The 21,310-nt window shown below is 45.5% G+C and overlaps 1 protein-coding gene across 1 annotated transcript; it reads right to left on the bottom strand.

Moving 5' to 3' along the window:
• Positions 1-726: 726 nt before the first annotated feature.
• On the bottom strand, positions 727-12,269 carry LOC125031053. Its single transcript, XM_047621495.1, has 13 exons — positions 12,206-12,269; positions 9,611-9,711; positions 9,074-9,329; positions 8,689-8,857; positions 8,250-8,388; positions 7,759-7,962; positions 7,335-7,453; positions 7,128-7,195; positions 6,865-6,948; positions 6,320-6,484; positions 3,677-3,874; positions 3,308-3,457; positions 727-3,084 (listed from the first exon to the last, which is right to left on the bottom strand). The coding sequence occupies exons 1-13, from the start codon at positions 12,267-12,269 to the stop codon at positions 2,975-2,977; spliced, it is 1,827 nt and encodes a 608-aa protein (XP_047477451.1). The 3' UTR covers positions 727-2,974.
• Positions 12,270-21,310: the final 9,041 nt, after the last annotated feature.

Raw genomic sequence — 21,310 nt, 5'->3', positions numbered from 1 at the left:
AAGAGGAAGAGAGGAAGGTAGAGAGAGAAAGAGAAAAGAAGAGGAAGAGAGGAAGGTAGAGAGAGAAAGAGAAAAGAAGAAGAGAGGAAGGTAGAGAGAGAAAGAGAAAGGAAAAGGAAGAAAGCAAGGTAGAGAGAGAAAGAGAAAAGAAGAGAAGAGAGGAAGGTAGAGAGAGAAAGAGAAAAGAGGAAGAGAGGAAGGTAGGGAGAGAAAGAGAAGAGGAAGAGAGATAGAGAAGATGGGAGGAAGAGAGGACGGTAGGGAGAGAGAGAGAAGATGAAAAGAGGAAGGTAGGGAGAGCAAGAAAAAAAAGGAAGTGAGAGGAAGAGAAACGAAGAGGAAGAGAGGCAGGTAGGAGAGAGAGAGGACAGAAGGAAGGGGGAGATAATCGAAATAAAATCGATTTTTAACTCTGCCGAAAACACCTCAGTTATGATTTTTTTTTAAATCACGTTTTCTATTTTTTTCTGTATATCGTGTCTTGTTTTATATAACTGTATTATTTTCTCAGTAAAAATAATCAATTTTATTCAATATATTAATTACTGTAAATGTCAGAATCACAAAATGATTATGAATATCACGTTGATTACACAATAATCAATCTTATTTTGTATATATCTTTCATTCATTATTTTGTCTTTTTTCTCATTTTTGCTTTTCATTCTCTTTCGCCTTTTTTCTATTAATTAAAGCAAACAGGAATGAATAAAATCATACAACATATACAATCAGTGCATATATATATATATTTATTTATTGCGATAATAAATTGACACAATACATATACAAAATTTCATATCACATTATAATCGTATTTTATTTACACTATGTACAACCAGAGAATATGCTATATTCATGCACAAATAATAATAATAATAATAATAATAATGTGTGAACAAAAATGCATAAAACTACAAATTCTGTTTCACATACATAAAGCTTAATCCAAAAAAAAAAAAATATATATATAATAATAAACATAGTATTGGGAAAACAGGAAATTCATAACATCAATAATAATAATAAAAAAATACAAAACGAAAATATGAGAGACATGGGAGTCTAAATTGAAATACAACCATTCATGTCATAAAAAATATTAAATCTATTAAAAAAGTTTTTATTTTTTCTTTCTAAAATCCTGAATATTTGTCACGTGGTTGTATTGCATCACTGGGACGGGCAACCACGTGCTTTTGTTTACTGCTTCCCGTTTTCTATGTTGACAACTAAAACAACGAAAATATAAACTTGGCATGGATGTGTATTGATAAAGGAATTTCTTTGTGTAAAGAAAAGAAGTTAATTTTTCCTTTGGCAAAGCATACCTGTATAGATATGTAAATTATCTATGCAATAATATTTTTGGTGTGGTAAAGAATCTTATTTTTTGTAATACTGGTGTTTTGGTGTTATTTACATCAATAACAACTATCGTGTATGTACAATAGACTGTGACATATTTACATTCTTTTTTCCGTAATTAACTTTCTTCACAAATGTACAATTGACAATGACTAGAAACTGATGAATACCTAGGTTAGTAATGTGCTTGACACGCGGAGTACAAAACACTGTCAAAGGGAGTTGTCTTGCCTATAAAAAATATATATTTCTAATGACACTAACAAATTTTATCAGTAAAAATAATTCATTTTATTCAATATATTCATTACTGTAAATGAAAAACATTTTTAAAAATACGAAATTTTCCATTTGTTTCTAATTATTTTTAATGACAAATCATGTTCTGCGCATCCGCAATAAAAAAAAGTGGAAAAAAATGACATGACATGACTTATCAACCTTGACACAGCAATTAAACTTCCTTCATCAACTTGTGAATCTAGGTAATACTCATATAAAAATCGTGAAAACCTTATTCGTTGACATGATCAATAACAGTAGTACTAATGACGAAAAAACATGAAAAAAGTAGCAACAAACAAAAAGTGATAGTGATAATGATAATAATAACAAAATGCTTTCCTTCATAACAGCGTTTTGTTCCTCCGCGGTCAGTGTTGCCACATAAAGCTGCACAGGCAATATTTCCTATTACAGGCAAGAAAGCAAAGCGAGAGGCAGCTTACACGAACGCACGCACGCACACACAAAGCTCTTACAAACAATGACCTTACACTAACGGCCTATTTACAGTAGGCCTATTTTTGAGATCATTTTTAATCCATTGATACCGATTTTAGTGATGTGTTTCTCTCTTTTTTCAAGAAAGAATAAAAACAAAAACAAAAAAAATCTACTGAATGACATTGTAAATTTGATTATGATCTGGATGATTAAATGATGAATTTTAGAATGATTTTGACGATGACGATGATACAGATGACGAAGATGATGATAAAGATGATGATTTTGACGATGACGAAGATGATGATAAAGATGATGATTTTGACGATGATGGTGATAGGCAGATGCGGATCAAAGCCCACTAAACCCTTTTTTTTTAATGAAAACAATAATAGATTTGACTAGAAGCAACAGGAGTAAATCAGAATATAAACTCACAGCGGCTTTGGCAATACAAAAAAAAAAAAAAAATCATATTAGCCTCAGCGTCTTTCGTTGTAAGCCTCGATAAGAAAATGACAGAAAAAAAAAACATACAGAAGATGAAAAAAAAAAAAAAAGTGATGGAGAGAAAGAAAGACACATTAACAATACTGCTTGAGAATACTTCCACGGTATACAAAGGTTCATTTTTTTCTCTTTTTTTGATTACACGATAAAAGTGGATACATGACAACGCGAAGGATGAATGGATGAACAGATGAACATTTAAAAAAATAAAGAAATAAATGTACACTCGTCACTCTAAACGTATCACTGGTTAACCACAAAGACAGAAGTTGCCTCTAATGAACACACGAACACACACGACACGAGAACGAAAAGGTGAACGTCAATTGTAAACAAATCACGAACGACCGTTGCCGAGGAGTCGTTCGAATCACGGAGACGACAAGAGCAACAGCAAGAGGGTCGTCGTCGTCGTTATGAGCCATCTGAAGGAAGTCGTGGAGGTCGTTCTCGAACTGCCCGAATGTGCGGCTCTGGGAACTGTTGAAAAAAAAGGAAAAAAAGGGATCTTGTTAGATAGAGTGATATGTATTTCTAAGACGTAACGATATAAAAAAAAAAAAAATTATATAAAAGAAGAGGATGAGGCAGAAGAAAGAGAAGAAGAAAAAGAAGTATATATATATTTTTACATTTTTCAATCACCATACCCCCCGCAAAAAAAAAAGAAAAGAAAAAAAAATATATATATGTAAACACTTACTCTCGTTGTTCCAAGTGGGGGTTTCCGTGGTGGTGGAAGCCTTCTTGATCCAAGGGTTCTTCGTCGTCGGGGGCCACCAGGGGGGGATGGAGGAGGAGGGGGGGTGGGGTGGGGGCGTGGATTCCCGGGCCTCGATCTCGCTACACGTGGCTGCAGGAGGAGAGGAGGAGGTGAAGGTGAGCATCAACGGAAGGGAAAAGACATATATAGCGATAAACGTACGAATTATTTTGGAATGTAAATATAAATAATTAAAATAAAGGTCCATCTTGTGTGAAAAGAATCCCAAGACGAACTTATTACCTCACAACATCTCACACATCCCTCTCAACGAACTCATACTTTCTCATTTCTCAACTCAACACTCACCTTGTCTGACGAGCTTCATGCCATACGCTAATGGCTGCAGACCGCGCTGACAACTCGTCCCAGCCTCAATGATGAAGATCTCGTTGTTGCTGACAACCACGCCCGCAAAACACTCGTAAATGTTGACGTCTCTGCGGTGTGTGAAGGTATACATGACACCCCCCTCCGACCACTGGCCCAGGCATCGGTAGTCGCGCTCTATAGAAAACGGGAAGAGAACGTTTGTACGTGAGAAAAAAATGTCAAATAAGAAAATAAAAGAAAAGGGTTGAAGTAAGAAAGAGTATATAGAATATTAAAAAAATAATTAATCAAATACAATAAATTTCAAAATTGTGGATGCGGGGTATGACTGAATTAATTGTTATTTCTATTAAGACTGAATATTCCTATTTGATTATTGTCACTGATATCACTATATACCTCTTTATAATTGACATCTCTACATAACACTGATTATTCTTAAAGATGTCGCTTACTGTTAGAATTTGTTAGAATTATTTCCGAAATATACATGCATTTTCAAACCAGTTCGAGTGTTGATAAAGATTTATAGATACTATTTACCATGCCAGTTACAAATACAATATCTACGTCGAGGATAGCGAAAAGCAATACAAGAAAATAGAAAGAAAAAGATACTTAGCCAGATATATAAAAGAGACATGCCTTTCCATGCAATTTGAATCGTAGAGTTAAATATTACGCAAACAAATAAAAAATAAAAACATAAGAATAAAATGGGGGTTACACATATATCTTTGCAAATTAAATACACACTGAAGACAATTTCATGCTACATCTTAACTATGGGTGGGTGGAGACCCGTTAAAACGAAAAAAAAAATAAAAAGTAGAAAAACAAAAACGTTAAAAAGTGCAAAGCGATGATTACGGTGCTTTGGCAGGTGCGTAATTAGCTAATTAGCCTACTGCGGTCGTTACGAGGAAATCTTCTCATATGGTCGACCAACCACATTTTCATGGTGGAGGGGGGGGGGGAGGGAAGGAGGGAAGGAAGAATGGTAGGAAGGAAGAGAGGGAGGAGGAGGGGAAGGGAGACGGAAGGAATGGAGAGGGGAAGGAGGGAAGGAGGAGGGAGGGAGGGAGGGAGGGAAGGAGGGAAGGAGGGAAGGAGGGAAGAGGAATATGCCGAGAAGGAAGGAATGGAGGGAAGAAAGGTGGGAGGTAGGAAGAGAGAGATCAAATCTGGTATGGGACAAAGGTGAAGAAGGGAAAAACAGGAAGAAGGGAAGAGAGGCAGAAAGGTAAAAGGCAAGAAAGGAGAGGAGAAGAGAGCCCAAGAAGTGAAGATAAGAAAGAGAGGGGAGAGGAAGAGAGGGGAACGAAGGGTGACACTACAGGGGACGTGGGTGGGGTGTGGGCGTGGATGGGGGTGTGAGCGTGGGTAGGGGGAGGGGGAGCCAGCTGGGGGCGTGGGTGAGCGTCGTGGTACTGACACAGGTGCGACAAAAAGTACAGTGCGTATGGGTTACGGTGCCGTCTGTGGAGCTACGCCAGTGTGGTCTCTCCGGAGGGTGAGGTGTAAGGGCGGCGCGTGTGCCTCGAGGGTGCGGGTGCCAAGACCAGTTCGCGGCCTCCTGCGCGCGGCTCTGACCTTCAATGGTGACAGGACCTAATCCGCGCAGGTGCTCCCACTGCGACTCCTCCTTCGGGTCGTGGCGGAAGTAGAAGGGGCGCTCGTCGGGGTACGGAAGGCGGGTGGTCGTGGTGCCCACGTCCCTCGCCCTCGGCTGCGGTTCCGCCGGCGCCTCCTTCCGATCCTCCTTCTCCTCCGCCTCCTCTTCCTTCTCCGCCTGCAACCCCTGGGCCTGAGGGCCCGCCTCTGCCTGCGCCTCTGCCTGCGCCTCTGCCTGCGCCTCTGCCTGCGCCTCCGCCTGCACTTCCGCCTGCGCCTCCGCCTGCGCCGCCGCCGGGTGTTCGGGGTCGTCCGGGAACACGTACACCTCCGGGGTCTGGCGGTGGCGGTGGCGCGGCATGCTCTGCGCGCCCAGCGTGGTGTACTCGTCGCCGCCCCAGCCGCCCAGCGCGCTCGTCCGCCGGTGCGCCCACGACGGCTTGCCGCTTGGAGCCGTGGCGGGCGGCGTGGCGGGTGGAGCGGCCGCGCCCCAGGAGAGCCCGATGGTCGGACACCCTATAGGCGGCGCGGCGGCGCTGGCGGGAGAGGGCGGAGGGCGGCTCCGCCTCGCCGCCCACATCTGTGCGGCGGCAACACTTTTACTCGAGGATTCGCGCGAGGATTTGACTTCCTCTTACGGACGACGCTTCTTAAAACTATTTGGATTTGCATGAACGCTTCCTTCAAAGTTAGTTTGGAAGATTAACTAAGACTGCCATGCAATTAGTCTGATTAGTAATGTTACAATAATAAGAGGCTAAGAAACAGTTCCGAGAAGAGTATAAACAGACAGCTAAATTTATTCCTTAATGCCGTATATGGAAACCGATTGGTACATTATATTCAACGTTAGTACATCCCATCACCTCTTAGCAATACTGGCCATGCACTAACGTATTACTGTTCACTCTTTCTTTCTCTCTCTCTCTCTCATCTCTCTCTCTCTCTCTCTCTCACACACACACACACACACACACGCGCACGCAAATCACAAGCAACACTCACCCTCATAGACCTCGGTGGAGTTGAAGCAGGAGGACACCGTGTAGAACATGTGCTGAGGGTCCCTGCAGTCGGACGCGAGACGGGCGCACAGCTCCTTCGCGTCGGGAATCACGCCCGTGTACTCGCCCGTGATCGGACACCCGGCGTGGTTTTCGGGATCGAGGCCTAAAGTGAAGAGGGAAAAAGAAAGATGTTATTGGTATGTTTTTTTTTTTTTTTTATTTTTCATTCATTTTTGTTTTTTTGTTTTCTTATTTTCTTTTTTTTTATTTTTTTTTTAATTTTTTTTTTCGTAGTGGTTTTCGTAGTTCGTTTTCGTATCCTGTTATTCTTTATGTTTTATCTTGTTTTATCGTTTTTTTTTTTGTTTCAACGGAAAGATTACTATTTTGTCAGATTAATAAATGGTTGTAGAATTGTTTCCAGGGTCCTTTAAATATATGAAATGTATTTTTAAGATGATTGTTTGCGTGTGTTCCTTTACTCAATTCCCTATTTACTTAATACTTTCTCTATCATGTTTATCAATTTTTATTTGTACTTACGTCCTTGCGTGATCCACTCTTGTCCGCGAAACATGTCGTCTGAGCAGATTCTTGAGACGTTGTACTTGTCACTTGGGTAAGAGGCTGTAAGAAATCAGAAAACAATGGAAATTAATTAGTGATTTACTTCTAATCTTCAAAAATCCATGAGTTATGTAAGAGATTTAAGGATCACATGTATAATCCTATAGGGTATTATAGGGTATTACAGGGGGTAGTATTGGGTATCATTCACAGGGCGTTGGATCGCATCAAAAACGTACCCATTTGATATTCGATGACGTTGGCAGCTCTCTTCTTGATCCAGATACAGGTAAATTCTTCCTCTCCACTACAAAAAAAAACAACACGATTAATTAATACAACTTAAAAAAAAAAAAAAATAACCGAACATCAGTACATAAATACATCAACACAAGACAATACAATAAATGAAATACCTCAACAATAAGGGATCTAAAGGTACGTACCACTGCGTCTGCGAATAGAGGGCGTAGCGTTCGCCGTGGGGCGCGTGCTGGGACAGGCAGAGAGTCCGGTATTTCTTATCCGATCCCGCGTCCTGAAGCCAAAGTTCATTCGAGTCGATCTGGTGGAAGGAATGAGGAAAAAATGGTGTTTGAAAAGGGAAGATGGAATCACGTGCTAAGATTTGATTGGGTATATTCTTATATATTGAGAGACAGAGAGGTAATGGTTGTGTGTGTGTATGTGTATGTGTGTGTGTGTGTGTGTGTATGTGTATGTGTGTGTGTGTGTATGTGTGTGTGTGTGTGTGTACGTGTGTGTGTGTGTGTCCGTGTACGTGTGTGTGTATACGTGTGTGTGTGGGTGTGTGTCCGTGTACGTGTCTATTTCCCCCCCCCCCCCCCCCCTTACTCCTCTCTCCCTTACCTGCAAGTGCTGCCACGACCCATGCGCCCACTCGGGGAAGGCGCAGGCGGTGGTCTCGACGACCGCGGGCGGCGTGGGCGGGGTGACAGGCGTGAGGACCATGGACTCGTATCCGTCCCAGGGGCTGTGCAGGTGGTTGGTGCAGGTGGCGTCGATACTGAAGCTCAGGAACACTCTGCCCGTCGTTTCCTCCACCGAGTACATCTGCGAAAGGACGATGGAGCCTGATTCAATATCCTCGTGTTCTCTCGCTCGCTCTTTCGCTCTCACTTCGCTTTCTATACGTTTATTTAGTTAATTCATCATCTTACCTATCCATTCATTTATTATCAAAAGGAAGCAGCCACAACGAAGGAATGAAACAACGAAAAAAATATCGATTCTTGATTCAGTTTCATTTCTTAGTTCTTTCACGTTCATTTTGTTTTGCATGGACATTACCATATTTATCTGCGTTTATCTCTAGCATCCTTCATATCCCGAGTACTTACAGCGCAACGGTATCGAGGCTGGTGGTCCGTGGTCACCTCAGGATCCCAGAGTGCCAGGTATTTCTGCCCGTCGTGGCCCTCCCAGTCCCCGAGGCACCGCAGGCCCATGTCCAGCTCGCCGAAGGAACAGCGCCGGAATCTACACGAAGGAGAGAAATAGAATCATTGTAGAAAAGGAGAGAAATGCAAAAGGTAGAAGGTTATAGGACACATGGCTATAATAATTCATAAGAACGACAGAAATAAGAAAATAAACAAATAACCTAACTAAATGATTATAATAAAACAACTAAAAATACCAACAGAATAGACTACTGAAAATACTATAAAAAAAATACCAAAAGAGACAAAAAAAAATATATAACCTCGTATCCCGCACCAGAGAATTACTTAGAATGACAGAGAAAGGACGAGAAACAAATATCCTCGTTTCCCTCACCTGAGCTGCAGCTGCGACCCCTTCGGGCAGTTCGAGAGCTCGGAGGACGGCTCGGGGCACTCGACGGTCGACTCAGTGCCATCATTAACGTCGTACGTGAATCGGTAGCGGCCGTTGATCGGGCAGAAGACGCGGTCGATTAGCCCGTCCTGAGTGAAGCTGCGGGACTCTGTGGAGGGAGAGAGAGTGGCGAAGGAGGGATGAGTTTGGCGTTTATTTAATTATTATTATATGCTGTCACTTCAATTAGATATGAGAGAGAGAGAGAGAGAGAGAGAGAGAGAGAGAGAGAGAGAGAGAGAGAGAGAGAGAGAGATAGAGAGAGACCGAGAAAGAGAGAAAGAGAAAAAAAAAAAAAAAGATAAAAACCAACAAACAAACTCACTGTAGAGCATGATCTCCCTGGCTCGCTTCGTCTTGATGTCATGGATCGTCGGGCAGGTCTGCAGCACCGCCTCCTCCGACGAGTAGCACTTGTTCAGCCCTTCTGTGTACACCTGGATGACGTTCCCCGAGTGCAGGGACACGTGGAAGCACCTGAAGCAGTCCTCGCCTCCTGTAGGATCCCTGAGGATGACGTTGTTGTCGAATTTCTTGTGGCAGACGCCCCAGACCGGGATGGCGTCGGGGAGAATGGTCACCTGGAGGAGGAGGAGGAGGAGGAGGAGGAGGAGGAGAAGGAGGAGGAGGAGGAAGAGAGAGAGATTATTATGAGGATTATAGCGCGGGGGGGGGGGGGAAGTGTCGTAAGCTTAAAATTTTCTCATAACATGACTAGATTTATTCATATTTTATCTTTCTATCTATCTACTCCCTGAAATATATAATTTGTCATTTTCCCAAAATTTGATTCTTTTACTATCTGATCCAACTCCGTTTATTGATTCCCCGATAAGAACAATACCTCAAAAAAACATCTTACCTGAGAGTACTGATGCACAGATCCCCCTGAGATGCTGGAGATGCTGGACTGTGTGGCGAAAATCCCCTGGTATTCAACGGGGAAATAACACACACTGAACACTGCAACGAGAGGAAATGAATGAAATTAGTTACAGCTGATAAAAAAAAAAAATCAAAATAGAGAAAATAAAACGTAATGGAAAGGAGAGAGAGAGAGAAAGAGAGAGAGAAAGAGAGAGAGAGAGAGAGAGAGAGAGAGAGAGAGAGAGAGAGAGAGAGAGAGAGAGAGAGAGAGAGCGAGAGAGAGCGAGAGAAAGGAAGACCAATTAAGGAAAAAAGGACAAAGGCAGAGAGTGTGAGAAAAATCCGCAACGGGAGAGGACGAGGCGACAGACAGACAGACAGACAACAAAAGGCCTGGGAAACATCTCGAAAAGAGCGTAAACAGGAAGACGTTATGCAGAACGACCAAAGAAAGCGAGGTGACGGTAATGGTCCACGCAGCACCTGTAATTTAGCCGCGTGTGAGTGCGGGCGACCACGCTGGCTGCGGTGGTCCCCGGTCGCCGCCGTGGGTGATTAGGGACGGCGCTCACACACGCAGACGCAGACACCTAATAGTAAGCTTGGATTTTGGGTAGCTCTGATTGGAGGAGATTTTTATTTCTTTGTTTTTTTTCGTTCATGTTTTCTGTTTGTTTGTCTCCTTCTTTCGGTCTCTCTGTCTCTGTCTTTGTCTCTTTCCTCTCTCTTTCCCTCTTTCCTCCCCCCCCCCCCTCTCTCTCTCTCTCTCTCTCTCTCTCTCTCTCTCTCTCTCTCTCTCTCTCTCTCTCTCTCTCTCTCTCACACACACACACACATGGCCAGTCCGTCCCTGCCCACCTGCACATTAGCCTTGGTATTTCATTACATTATCAGTTCTCAGTCCGCCCACGCCTACGCCTCGCCCACAATACCCCCTCTCCCCAACCCCCCTCTTCCCCTGCTCTCTCCTCCCACTTTACACAAGCACCCCCTCCTCCTTCCCTCCCTCCCTCCCTCCTACTTTACACAACCACCCTCTCTCTCTCCTTCCTCCCTCCCTCCTTCCCCCTTTCCACCACCACCCCCTCCTACCCCTTTCTCTATATCCCCTTCCCTCCTTCCCCCTTCCTCTATACCCCCCTCTCCCTCCCTCCCCCTTCCCCCCCTGCAGGTGTCCACAGATCGGCACCTGGGACAGGATATATGTATCAGTGTTGGCGCTGTGGCATCCGCGAGGAAGTCGCCAGTCGAGGAGGAAGGGAGGGGGTGAGGGAGGGTGAGGGGGGAGGGAGGGGGTGAGGAAGGGAGGGTGAGGGGTGAGGTAAAGGAGAGGGGGGAGGGAAGGAAGAGGGAAGGAAGAGGAGAAAGGGAGGGGGTGAGGAAGAGGAAAAGGGGAGTGGGGTGAGGGAACAGAAAGAGGGAGGAAGGGTGGGAATGCGGGAGAGGCAAGAAGAGAAAGGAGAAGACGAAGGAAGACGAAGAGGAGGAACAGGGAAGAGTGGAGGAAGAGAAAAGGTAGAATGTAAGAGGAAGAGACGAAGGAGAAGCAAAATAAGCAAGTAAGAACGAGGGGAATCAAGAGGGAAGGAAGGAAACCAAGGAAGGAAAGAATTGAAAAACAGAGAAAAAGAAAATAGGAAACAAAAAAAGGAGAGAAGAGAGAACAAACAAAAATAATAAGAAAAACAACGAAAGAAAAAAAAAAAACATCTCCCACATTGTAATGATAGTGACATAAGCACTTCCTCAACAAAGCAAATAAAAACACAATAAAAGTGATGAGAGGTGAGTGATGTGATGCCACAGCTGGTGACAAAGAATGTGCAACACAGACGCTCCGAATTAAAAAGATAATGAAGATGGAGTCAAGCGGCCTTGAGTGTGATGTGGTGAGTGTGATGAATGAGTGATGAGTGTGCTGAGTGTGATGAGTGAGTGATGAATGTGCCGAGTGTGGTGAGTATGATGAATAAGTGATGAGTGTGATGAGTGAGTGATGAGGGTGGCGAGTATGGGCGATGAGTATGGTGAGTGTGATGTACCGAAAAGCGAAGAAGATTTGAAGAAAGATGATCAATCTGGAGTGTAATGACTGTAGCGCAATAAGAAAAGCGAGTGTGATGACCGCATTAAGAATGATGACTGTGGTGAGTGTGGTGAGTGTGGTGAAAGAGAAGAAAGTACAGACCACAAGCCCTATCCCCCCCTCCCCCCCAACTATGGTTAAACCTCTCTTATCGCTGGTAAATATTGAGCAATTGGCCTGTGTCTACAGCTTATCAAGTAACAAGTGTATGTGTACTGTATGTATATGTGTGTTTCGGGGAGAGAAAGTGAGAGAGAGAGAGAGAGAGAGAGAGAGAGAGAGAGAGAGAGAGAGAGAGAGAGAGAGAGAGAGAGAGAGAGAGAGAGGGGGGGGGGGGGAAGCGTACCGTCCCTTTAAGAGAGAAAAAAATAAAATAAAATAAAAGTAGGAAGTCTTAACACATCATGATTTTCCGTGTTTAAACATAAGAATATTAAAAAAATGACGTTCTTTTTTTTTTAATTTGATTTTCATGGGTATAAACACGCACGTAAACACACGCACGCCATGATTTCCTTCTAGGAACTTTCGCCTTCGTTCTACTGCCACCGTGTGACCCTACGCCCATACGGAACGCCCACGCCCACCCTCGTACGCACGCCCACGGACGCGACATGATGGACAAAAAATCGCGTTAGACTAATCTGTTCCGGCGGCGAGGGAGGGGAGGGAGGGAGAGGGGAGATGGAGGGGGAGGGGGAGAGGGGAGGGGAGGGAAGGGAGAGGGGAAGGGGAGGAGACGTGACTCCAGAACCCCCCCTCCCCCCCTCCCCCCCCACCGTCTTCTCGGAAATCGGAGTCGATGTTTCGTTAATTATGGACGACGGGGAGATTGTAAATGTCGAGTGTTTCTGAAAACCGTAACGTTCCCGATGTCGCGGTGAAAACCTGTGATTTCGCGCGTCTTTTGTTTCTCCTTGTGGCCGGTTGAGAGAAGAAAAAAAAAAGAATATTACGGTTATTAAAAAAAACGAAAAAAAAAACTCTTTTTTTTTTTTAGATCAAATGAATCATCAGAATTAAAAAAAAAAAAAAAAAAAAAAAATGTTCGAACACGCGGCCACCAACCCCAAAAAGGAACCTCTTCCCATGCCGCAGATTCGTGTCATGCGCACAGGATACGGACGCGGCCGCCGTAACAGGGATATGGCACCACGCCCGCGCTTCCTTCGATTGCGTTCCCTTGGCCCGAACTTCGGTCCGTCTGAGCGCGTATTTTTTTATCTCTAGCTACGAATACACGGATTCTAGTCACCCTTTACCTCGGAATCACTATTTATATTAGCTATATATATAAAAAAAAATCCATACTCTTAAAATGTATCAACAGGAAGAATGGAAATCTAAATTAAATCAAAAGGCGCGCAATCGGTCACGCTGGCACGATGGAGCTGTAATAACACAGGATAAGCAGGTGATGGTGATGGTCTAGTCCTGCACGCTTGTATGGTGCTGCACACTATGGCTTTGTGCGCGAGTCCCCGTGAATGAGATTGCTATTCATAAAGGAAACCGAAAAGAGACAAATGACCAAGTCAAAAGAAATAGAAAAAAGTATAAAGAGATTCGTCCCATCCCGAAATGAATCCCGAGTTCGAATTCGCTGCTCGTTCGACTCGTTTGTTCGTTTCAGCAATGAATTTTTTTCCTCAATTATCAAGCTATAAACACGACAATAAATTACAGAAAAACACAAAAACAAAAAATAAACTAAAAACAAAACCAACCTAGAGAGAAAGATAGAGAGAGAGAGAGAGAGAGAGAGAGAGAGAGAGAGAGAGAGAGAGAGAGAGAGAGAGAGAGAGAGAGAGAGAGAGAGAGAAAGAAATACATGACACTTATGATACAAAATGACAGCTGATGAGGAGAAAAACGGATCACTTCACAAAGGCTTCCTGCAGTTTCAGTCGGTGCTTCGAAGCTTCACTTCAGAAAGCTGACATGACCACTCAACCATTTGTAAAAAAAGCTTATCTGTATAGAAGCTTAAATATGGTTGTGCGGTTTATGATAAACGACTGAAGGGGTAGGGAAAGTGTGTAGGCCTATATTAATTTTGTGAGTATAGTGAGTTATGCTTATGGTGACATAAAGGCATAGGAGATGGTGAGGATGGTATATACCGATACTAATAACAGTGTAGCAGTGTATAGTCAGGACTGTGAGTTAACATCTACAGTGAAAACAGTACAATGGATAGTGAGTACAGTGACAAGGTACAGTGGATAGCGAGGGCAGTGTACAGTAAACAACCAGCATGGACCCGAGTGCAGTAGACAGCGAATACAATGGCAGAATACGATGGGAAAAACGAGCTGAGTAGGAATATAGCAGTTGTGGGCGTGTGTTTCGGAGGGGGCAGCGTGCGTGAAGGTAGTAGACCAACAGGTGCGTGCGGCCATCTCGGTGTAAAGTGTCGAGGACCTTGGCGCGGGTAGGAAGGGGAAGGGGAAGAAGGGGACTGGGGGCCGACCGCAAACGTTTCGGAAACGTTTCTTGAGAATGTTTGGTTTTTATCGTTTTGTATCTATCTTTCCTTTCCTGCTGTTTATCTTCCTCTCTTTCTCTTTCTCCTTTACATCTACAGTGTCTGTGTATTTGTGTTTGTCTGTATTTGTTTCTGTCTGTCAGTCTCTCTCTCTCATTCATACACACACACACACACACACACACACACACACACACACACACACACACACACACACACACACACATACACACACACACACATATACACACACACACCATCGAAGTATTACTGTGAACGGCACCTATATTCATATTTCCGGTGATGTCGGGATATGTTTAGAGCGGAAGTCTACACACACATACACACAAACACACATACAAGTACCAACATGGCCTTGTTGATATTCCATGGAGAGATACGGGGAGATAAAGATAAATGAGAGAGAGAGAGAGAGAGAGAGAGAGAGAGAGAGAGAGAGAGAGAGAGAGAGAGAGAGAGAGAGAGAGAGAGAGAGAGAGAGAGAGAGGGGGGGGGATAAAAAAGATAATGAAAATCATAATTACCCTTATCAATTGCATGCTTTGTCACTATTGGAATTACCTTACAAATAATAATTGTAATAACATGGAAAAAGTGTCAGCACTAAAGCCACTTAATATACACACACACACACACACACAACACACACACACACACACACACATACACACACACATATATATATATACACACATATATTTTATTATTTTTTTCCTTCTAATACGAAGCGATCTGATATCATTACCACGTCCCATTTTCTGTAATAGGTCTCACTAAGAGTCCATTTCACAGCAAAGAAAACGGAGTCGCTATACAGGTCGACGGTCCGTGTCATGGCACGGTGTGACTCCCGAGGCACGGTATGCCACCTCCTGTCATAGTATGACAATAGGCGGGTGTGCCACTCGTGTCATGACAGGAATGTGATGACAGCGAGAGGAAGAAGAGGCCGAATATGACGGTGAAGTAGGGAGGAGGGGAGGAGGGGAGGAGGGGGAGGGGGAAAGTGACAACAAGAAAGTAATGCTGAATCATCCTCCCCCCCTCCCCCTCCACTTCCCCAACCCACCCCTCCCCCCTCAAATCCCCCAACCCACTACCCTCCACTTCCCCAACCCACCCCCTCACCCCCCTCAAATCCCCCAACCCACTTCCCTCCTCCCCACTCCCCAACCCAGCCTACCTCCCTCCCCTCCACCAACCCCCTCCCCCCCGCCCCCAATAAACTGTGATGACGTGAAGGGTCAGAGTCAGACCTCGACACATGATACCAGAACTTTTTTTTGTTTTTCCCATATTTTGTTGTTTCCATTTTTTTTTTTTTTTTTTTTTTTTGTTCACTCCTGCTCTCTGCTGCTTAACTCGGGGTCAACAATTGTTTGTAAAATTGTTTAGCACGACTGTTGGTTCGCGTGAGGGTGGAGGCAGAGAGAGAGAGAGAGAGAGAGAGAGAGAGAGAGAGAGAGAGAGAGAGAGAGAGAGAGAGAGAGAGAGAGAGAGAGAGAGAGAGAGAGGGAGAGAGAGAGCGAGAGAGAAGAGAATAATAGAAGAGGAGAAAAGAAGAGAAAGGAGAGCAAGGGAGAGAGAGAAAAAAGAGAAGAGGAGAGAAGAGAAGAGAGAAAGAAAAGATAAAGATAAAGAGAGAGAGAGATACAAAGAGGCAGACACACCGCCTCTAGGCCCTCGTCACGCTGCCTGACAATCTATCAAGGTTATTTTACCGGAAATAACACGGACGGGCCAACACGGACGGACGAATATTGGCCACGGACGCTCGGAATATCCCCCCCTACCCCTCTCCCTCCCCCCCTCCCACACACAGTTTTCTCCATCACAACTTTTTCCTTTTATAACCCGCTATCAAATGGAGTCAGTGCCCGGGAGTGTGTGTGTGGAGGGGGGGGGGGGGTGAAGGGGTGGTATGGAAGAGGGAGAGTGGGGGGGTGAAGGGTGAGGGAGGGTGAGGGGGAATAACGAGAGGGAGGGAGAGAGAAAGAGAGAAAGAAGGAGAGAGAGAGAGAGAGAGAGAGAGAGAGAGAGAGAGAGAGAGAGAGAGAGAGGGAGAGGGAGAGAGAGAGGGAGGGAGGGAGAGGAGAGAGAGAGAGAGAGAGAGAGAGAGAGAGAGAGAGAGAGAGAGAGAGAGAGAGAGAGAGAGAGAGAGAGAGAGAGAGAGAGAGAGAGAGAGAGAGAGAGAGAGAGAGAGAATAGAAGAAGAGAAGACAAGAGAGAGACACAGAACGTATAAGAGGGAGAGAGAAAAAAATAATAAAGCATACTGTCTGGGTACAGCACGCGAGCCCGCTAATTAGTGGCCACAAACGGTAATTAACATGACGTCACCGCATTTTGAAATGATAGGTGCGCTACTCGAACGTGACGTCACAGAGGCGGCACAGTGACACTCATAATGACCCTCCCCTCCCCATTATGCCCCCTCCTCCCCTTCCCTCCTTCCCCTCCTCTCACCCCTTCCTCATTTCAATCCTCATTCCCCCTCTGCCTTTTCGTATTTCCCTCCTCTTCCCCTCGCCCCATTCCCCATTCTCTTCCCTCTCTCCTTCCCCGACCCCACATTCCCCATTCTCTTCCTTCCCCCACCCCATCCCCTTCCAACTCCTCTCCCTCTCCTCCCTCTTCCCCATTCCTCGCCCCCTCTTTCCCTTCCTCCCCCCCTCCTCCCCTCCTCCCCTCCCCTCGACCGCGTGACCTTCCTGCTTTTAAAGGTTCTATTACGAGCCAACTTGAGGGGGAAAAAACTCTTATCGCTGCCTTGATTAAATGTGTATTAAGTATTTCAACGTAGAAGGGAGAGAGAGAGAAAATATACGAGCTGGCGAGAGCACTTTTAGTAGGGGATAATGAGCTACTAATTGCGGATATGTGAATGAGCTCTGTCCGTCTACATATGCCACGGGTATAGAACGAACATACCACGATTACACTAAGAGTATACCACCAGCGTACATCGAATAGACCACGAAGGAACGAATTCGTGATTGACATGCTCCATTTTATTTTTGTTTAATCAACAGAGAAACAAATATTTATACAAATCAAAGTTTAAATAGCCTTTCGACACCAACCAAAACACCCATATCCATCCACCGAATTTGGCAACCCGTAAAAGAAAAAAAAAAAAAGTAAGTTTTATGCTCGTAGCCTCCAGCGCCGTTCTTCCGTAGCCCTCCGCCGCCGCCCCGGGGACCCAGCGCCCTCCGTGCCCTCCGCGATTGCACTAGTCCCCAAAACCCGACTATTTTTCTCTCTCCTCTCCTTTGCTCTTCTCTTCCGGAACCTCCTTTGATGATCGAAAGGTTCTAAATTGGTGGGGATGGGATGGTCTAAGAGTTGCTCGAAGTTTGGAATAGGAGGAAAGAGGGAAAATGGAAGAGAAAATGGCGTGGCAGCGTCAATCGTCTCGGAAACTAAGCGCCCGGAGTGCCCGAGGCGGTGCGAGGGAGGATGGGAAACTGGCTTAAAATCTTCCCCATGGTTCTCGCTTTTTTTCTTTTTTTTCTTTTTCGGGTCTTCTTGCCTTTTTTTGCTGTCGTCTGATGTGTCCTTAAGGTCGACAGCGTGCAAGGGCAATCTTGAATTTTTATATGATGTCAATTCTTATATTACCTTCCTTCCTTTTCTTTTTTCTTTACATTTCCCCTCCCTCTCCTCTTTTTTTTTTCTTCTTCTTTTTCCTTTCTGTCCCCCTCTTTCGCTCTCCTTCCCCCTTTATCTCCCTTTTTTCTTTATATTTCGCCTCCCTCTCTTCCTCTCTTCCTTCCTTCTTTCTCTTTTTCCTTTCTACCCCCCCCCCCTTCGCCTTAACTTCCCCTTTCTCTCTCCTTTTTGCTTTTCTTTTATATTTCCCCTCCTCCTCCTTCTCCTCTTTCCTCACGAGTTTCAAATTACGTTCGGGATCTTCAATTACTTTTCTCAACCATTCTGCTTGCAATTTTGAACCCATTCTCCCTGCTTGATTGCACGCATAACCGACAAAGAAAAATTAAAATCTAAAAGCAACAACAACAACAACAAAAGTAGTTACCGAATATTTACATTTCTCTCTCGGCGAAAATCTATTCCGTACAGCACAACATGGCGACTCCACTCAGAATATATTACTATTTACGCTGCTTTTATGATAACATGAAGTGCAAACTATGCAACTCATCTTATCAACGACCGTGACTCTAGGTTGCATCTGGCCATCTGCAACGGCGAAATCAACAGCAGATAACAAGCGCAATGAAGGTGACGATTGCAATTCGCTCCGACCATCGATTTGCAATAACGGAATCTCGTTGGCGATGATGCAGCGTCGTCCGTTATTGCATTTTGTAGAGATAATGAGAGAATGCTATTTTTTCGCCCCGTTAAGGTGTTATTTATGGAAAGGGAGAGGGAGAGAAGGAGAGACAGAGACAGAGACAGAGAGAGAGAGAGAGAGAGAGAGAGAGAGAGAGAGAGAGAGAGAGAGAGAGAGAGAGAGAGAGAGAGAGAGAGAGAGAGAGAGACAGAGGGGAATAAATGACAATAACTGTGAAAAAGGAAATGACAAGTACCCAACAAACAATAACGCCATATAACAATCGACTTCTCACAGACCTTCCCTTATCTCCCCCCCCTCTTTCTGATAACCCCCCCTCCCCTGCTCACAACCCCCTCTTCCAACCATTACCTTCCCCCTCCCCCCTCCCCCCTCCCCTGCTCATAACCCCCTCCAACCCTTACCTCCCCCCTCCCGCCCCTCCCTTCATCTCTTGTGCCCCTGTACCGCGTGAACACTCCGTCACGACCCGTGGTGTACCTGGCCACGTACAAAGGCGCGCCGACGACTGTACCGCTACAAACAACACCCTCCCTCCCCCCGCTCCCCCTCCACCCTCTCACCTGTAACCCTCTATGAACCATCCTACCCATCCTTCGCTCTCTACCCTCCCTTTCTCCCTCTTCCCCCTCCCCCACCCTCCCTACCCTTCCTTTCTCCCTCCTCTCCCTCCCTCCTTCACTCCCTTCTTGTCTTTCTCTATCCTTTCCTCCCTCCCTCCCTATCCTTCCTTTCTCCTTTTTTTCCCTCCCTCCATCACTCCCTACCTGTCTTTCTCTATCCTTTCCTTCCTCCCTCTCTCCCTCCTCTTCCTTTCTCCCTCCCTGTCTTCGAAGTCGAGTGGCGACATGTCACAGCCTTCAGAGGTGGTCGAAGGGAAGAGGGAGGGAGGGAGGGAGGGAGGGAGGGAGGGAGAGGGAGGGAGGGAGAGGGGAGGCAGAGGGGAGGGGGAGGGAAAGGGAAAGGGAGAGGGGGAGGGGGAGAGGAGAGGAGAGGAGAGGGAGAGGGAGAGGGAGAGGGGGAGGGAAAGGAAGAGGGAGGGGAGGGAGAGGAGAGGAAAAGGGAGAGGGGGAGAGGAAGACGGGTGGGAAGGGGTTACAAAACTGTACTTGAATATGTATAAGGTGTTAAGCAGCTGCGCTAAGACGAGCTGAGCCAAGACGTTGATGGGGGGAGTGGGAGGGTGAGGGGGAGGGGGAGGGGGAGGGGGGAGGGGGTGAAGGTGAGGGTAGGGGTGGGGGTGGGTGAGGGGGAGGAAAAACATCTTGAGTCCGAAGGAGGGGAGGTCTTCGTGGGGGGGGGGGGGGGGGGGGGAAAGGGAGAGGGGTGAAAGAAGGGTAGGTATGAGGCATGGGAGAGAAGGGATAGGCAAGATAGGGAGGAGAGAAGAAGGAAGAAGGAGAAGAAGGAGAGGAAAAGAAAACGTGAGAGGAGGCGAAATAGAGAGAAAAAGGAACGGAGTAAAGAGAAGTGGAGACAAGAAAAAAAAGTAAATCAGAGAAGAACGAAATGAAGAAGAAAAGGAGTCACGGACGAGGAGAGTCGAGGAGCGAAGAGAGACGAAGGGAAATGGGTGATAAAGAGGGAACAGGCAGACAACACGTGCAAGAAGACCGCTACGTCGTGTGAAGTCTTATACAGCAATATGCAAATGTTGGTCACGAAGTCACGACGCAGATGAGCCAATAAATAACGTATTAATATCGGATTGTGCAATATGCAGTAACGGTTAGAATGAGAGAGAGAGCGAGAGAGAGAGAGCGCGAGAGAGAGAGAGAGAGAGAGAGAGAGAGAGAGAGAGAGAGAGAGAGAGAGAGAGAGAGAGAGAGAGAGAGAGAGAGAGGGAGAGAAGGTGAAGGGTGAACTTATGTCGCTTTCACAGTGGGAAATTGTCACATATAACCTGAGGGGGGGGGGGGGGGGGGACTGAGTCATAAGTATCGCAGGTGTATTTTACATAGAACAAAGAAGAAAGAGAGGGAAAGGGAAGAAGAGAGGGAGGGAATGAGGAGGGTGAGAGTAAGGAAAAAGTGAGGGAAGGAGGGAGGGAGGGAGGGAGGGAGGGAGGGAGGGAGGGAGGGAGGGAGGAAGATAAGATAAGAGAGACAGATAAAAGCAAGACAAAGAAAAGACGAAGCAAAAGAGACAGACAGCCAGACAAAACGTCAAACCACCCGCCAGCCAGAAAGTCGAAGACAGACAAACAGACCTTTCCGACCGTGGCTTATTGGTCATCTATACACTGCTTCTGTCTTAAGAATAACAAACGTCGCCTCTCGCACACCCGCCTGATGGATATGCGGGTAACGTGCGACATAGATTGAAATCATGAGCCACGCAGGAGCCAAGGCGTCCAGCGAAGACACACAAGGCCGTGGCGTGGCGGCGGATCTGCCCGGCCTGCCAAGTGGACTCGGGGCAATAAAGTGGTGAAGAAGATGCGTACACGTATAGGGTATCTGATTAACATCGATATACGCGTACAAATATAATTTGTATACATGTCTGGCTTTTTTTCCTTTTTCTCTCTCTCTCGCTCGCTCTCTAACACACACACACACACTCACACACTCACTCACACACTCACACACACACACACACACACACACACACACACACACACACACACACACACACACACACACACACACACACACACACACACAATAATAAAATAAAATAAAAACAGGACACACTGTACTCAGAACAGCAATTCAAAACAAAAAAAACAAAAGTTCGAAACCCACGTGAACGAAGCCTCGAAGCCCCGGAGCCA

The sequence above is a fragment of the Penaeus chinensis genome, chromosome 2 (assembly GCF_019202785.1).
Source record: "Penaeus chinensis breed Huanghai No. 1 chromosome 2, ASM1920278v2, whole genome shotgun sequence".
NCBI classification, from domain to species: Eukaryota; Metazoa; Arthropoda; class Malacostraca; order Decapoda; family Penaeidae; genus Penaeus; species Penaeus chinensis.
This window is presented reverse-complemented; position numbering and strand designations above follow the sequence as displayed.

Coding starts and splice junctions, on each gene's coding strand:
- LOC125031053 (XM_047621495.1), bottom strand. CDS start 12,269: ATGGGCGTAGGGTCACACGGTGGCAGTAGAACGAAGGCGAAAGTTCCT. Junction 8,389..8,688: donor GGGTCGCAGCTGCAGCTCAG/GTGAGGGAAACG, acceptor TCCTTCGTGTAG/ATTCCGGCGCTGTTCCTTCG. Junction 3,875..6,319: donor CTCCACCGAGGTCTATGAGG/GTGAGTGTTGCT, acceptor CGTTTTCTATAG/AGCGCGACTACCGATGCCTG.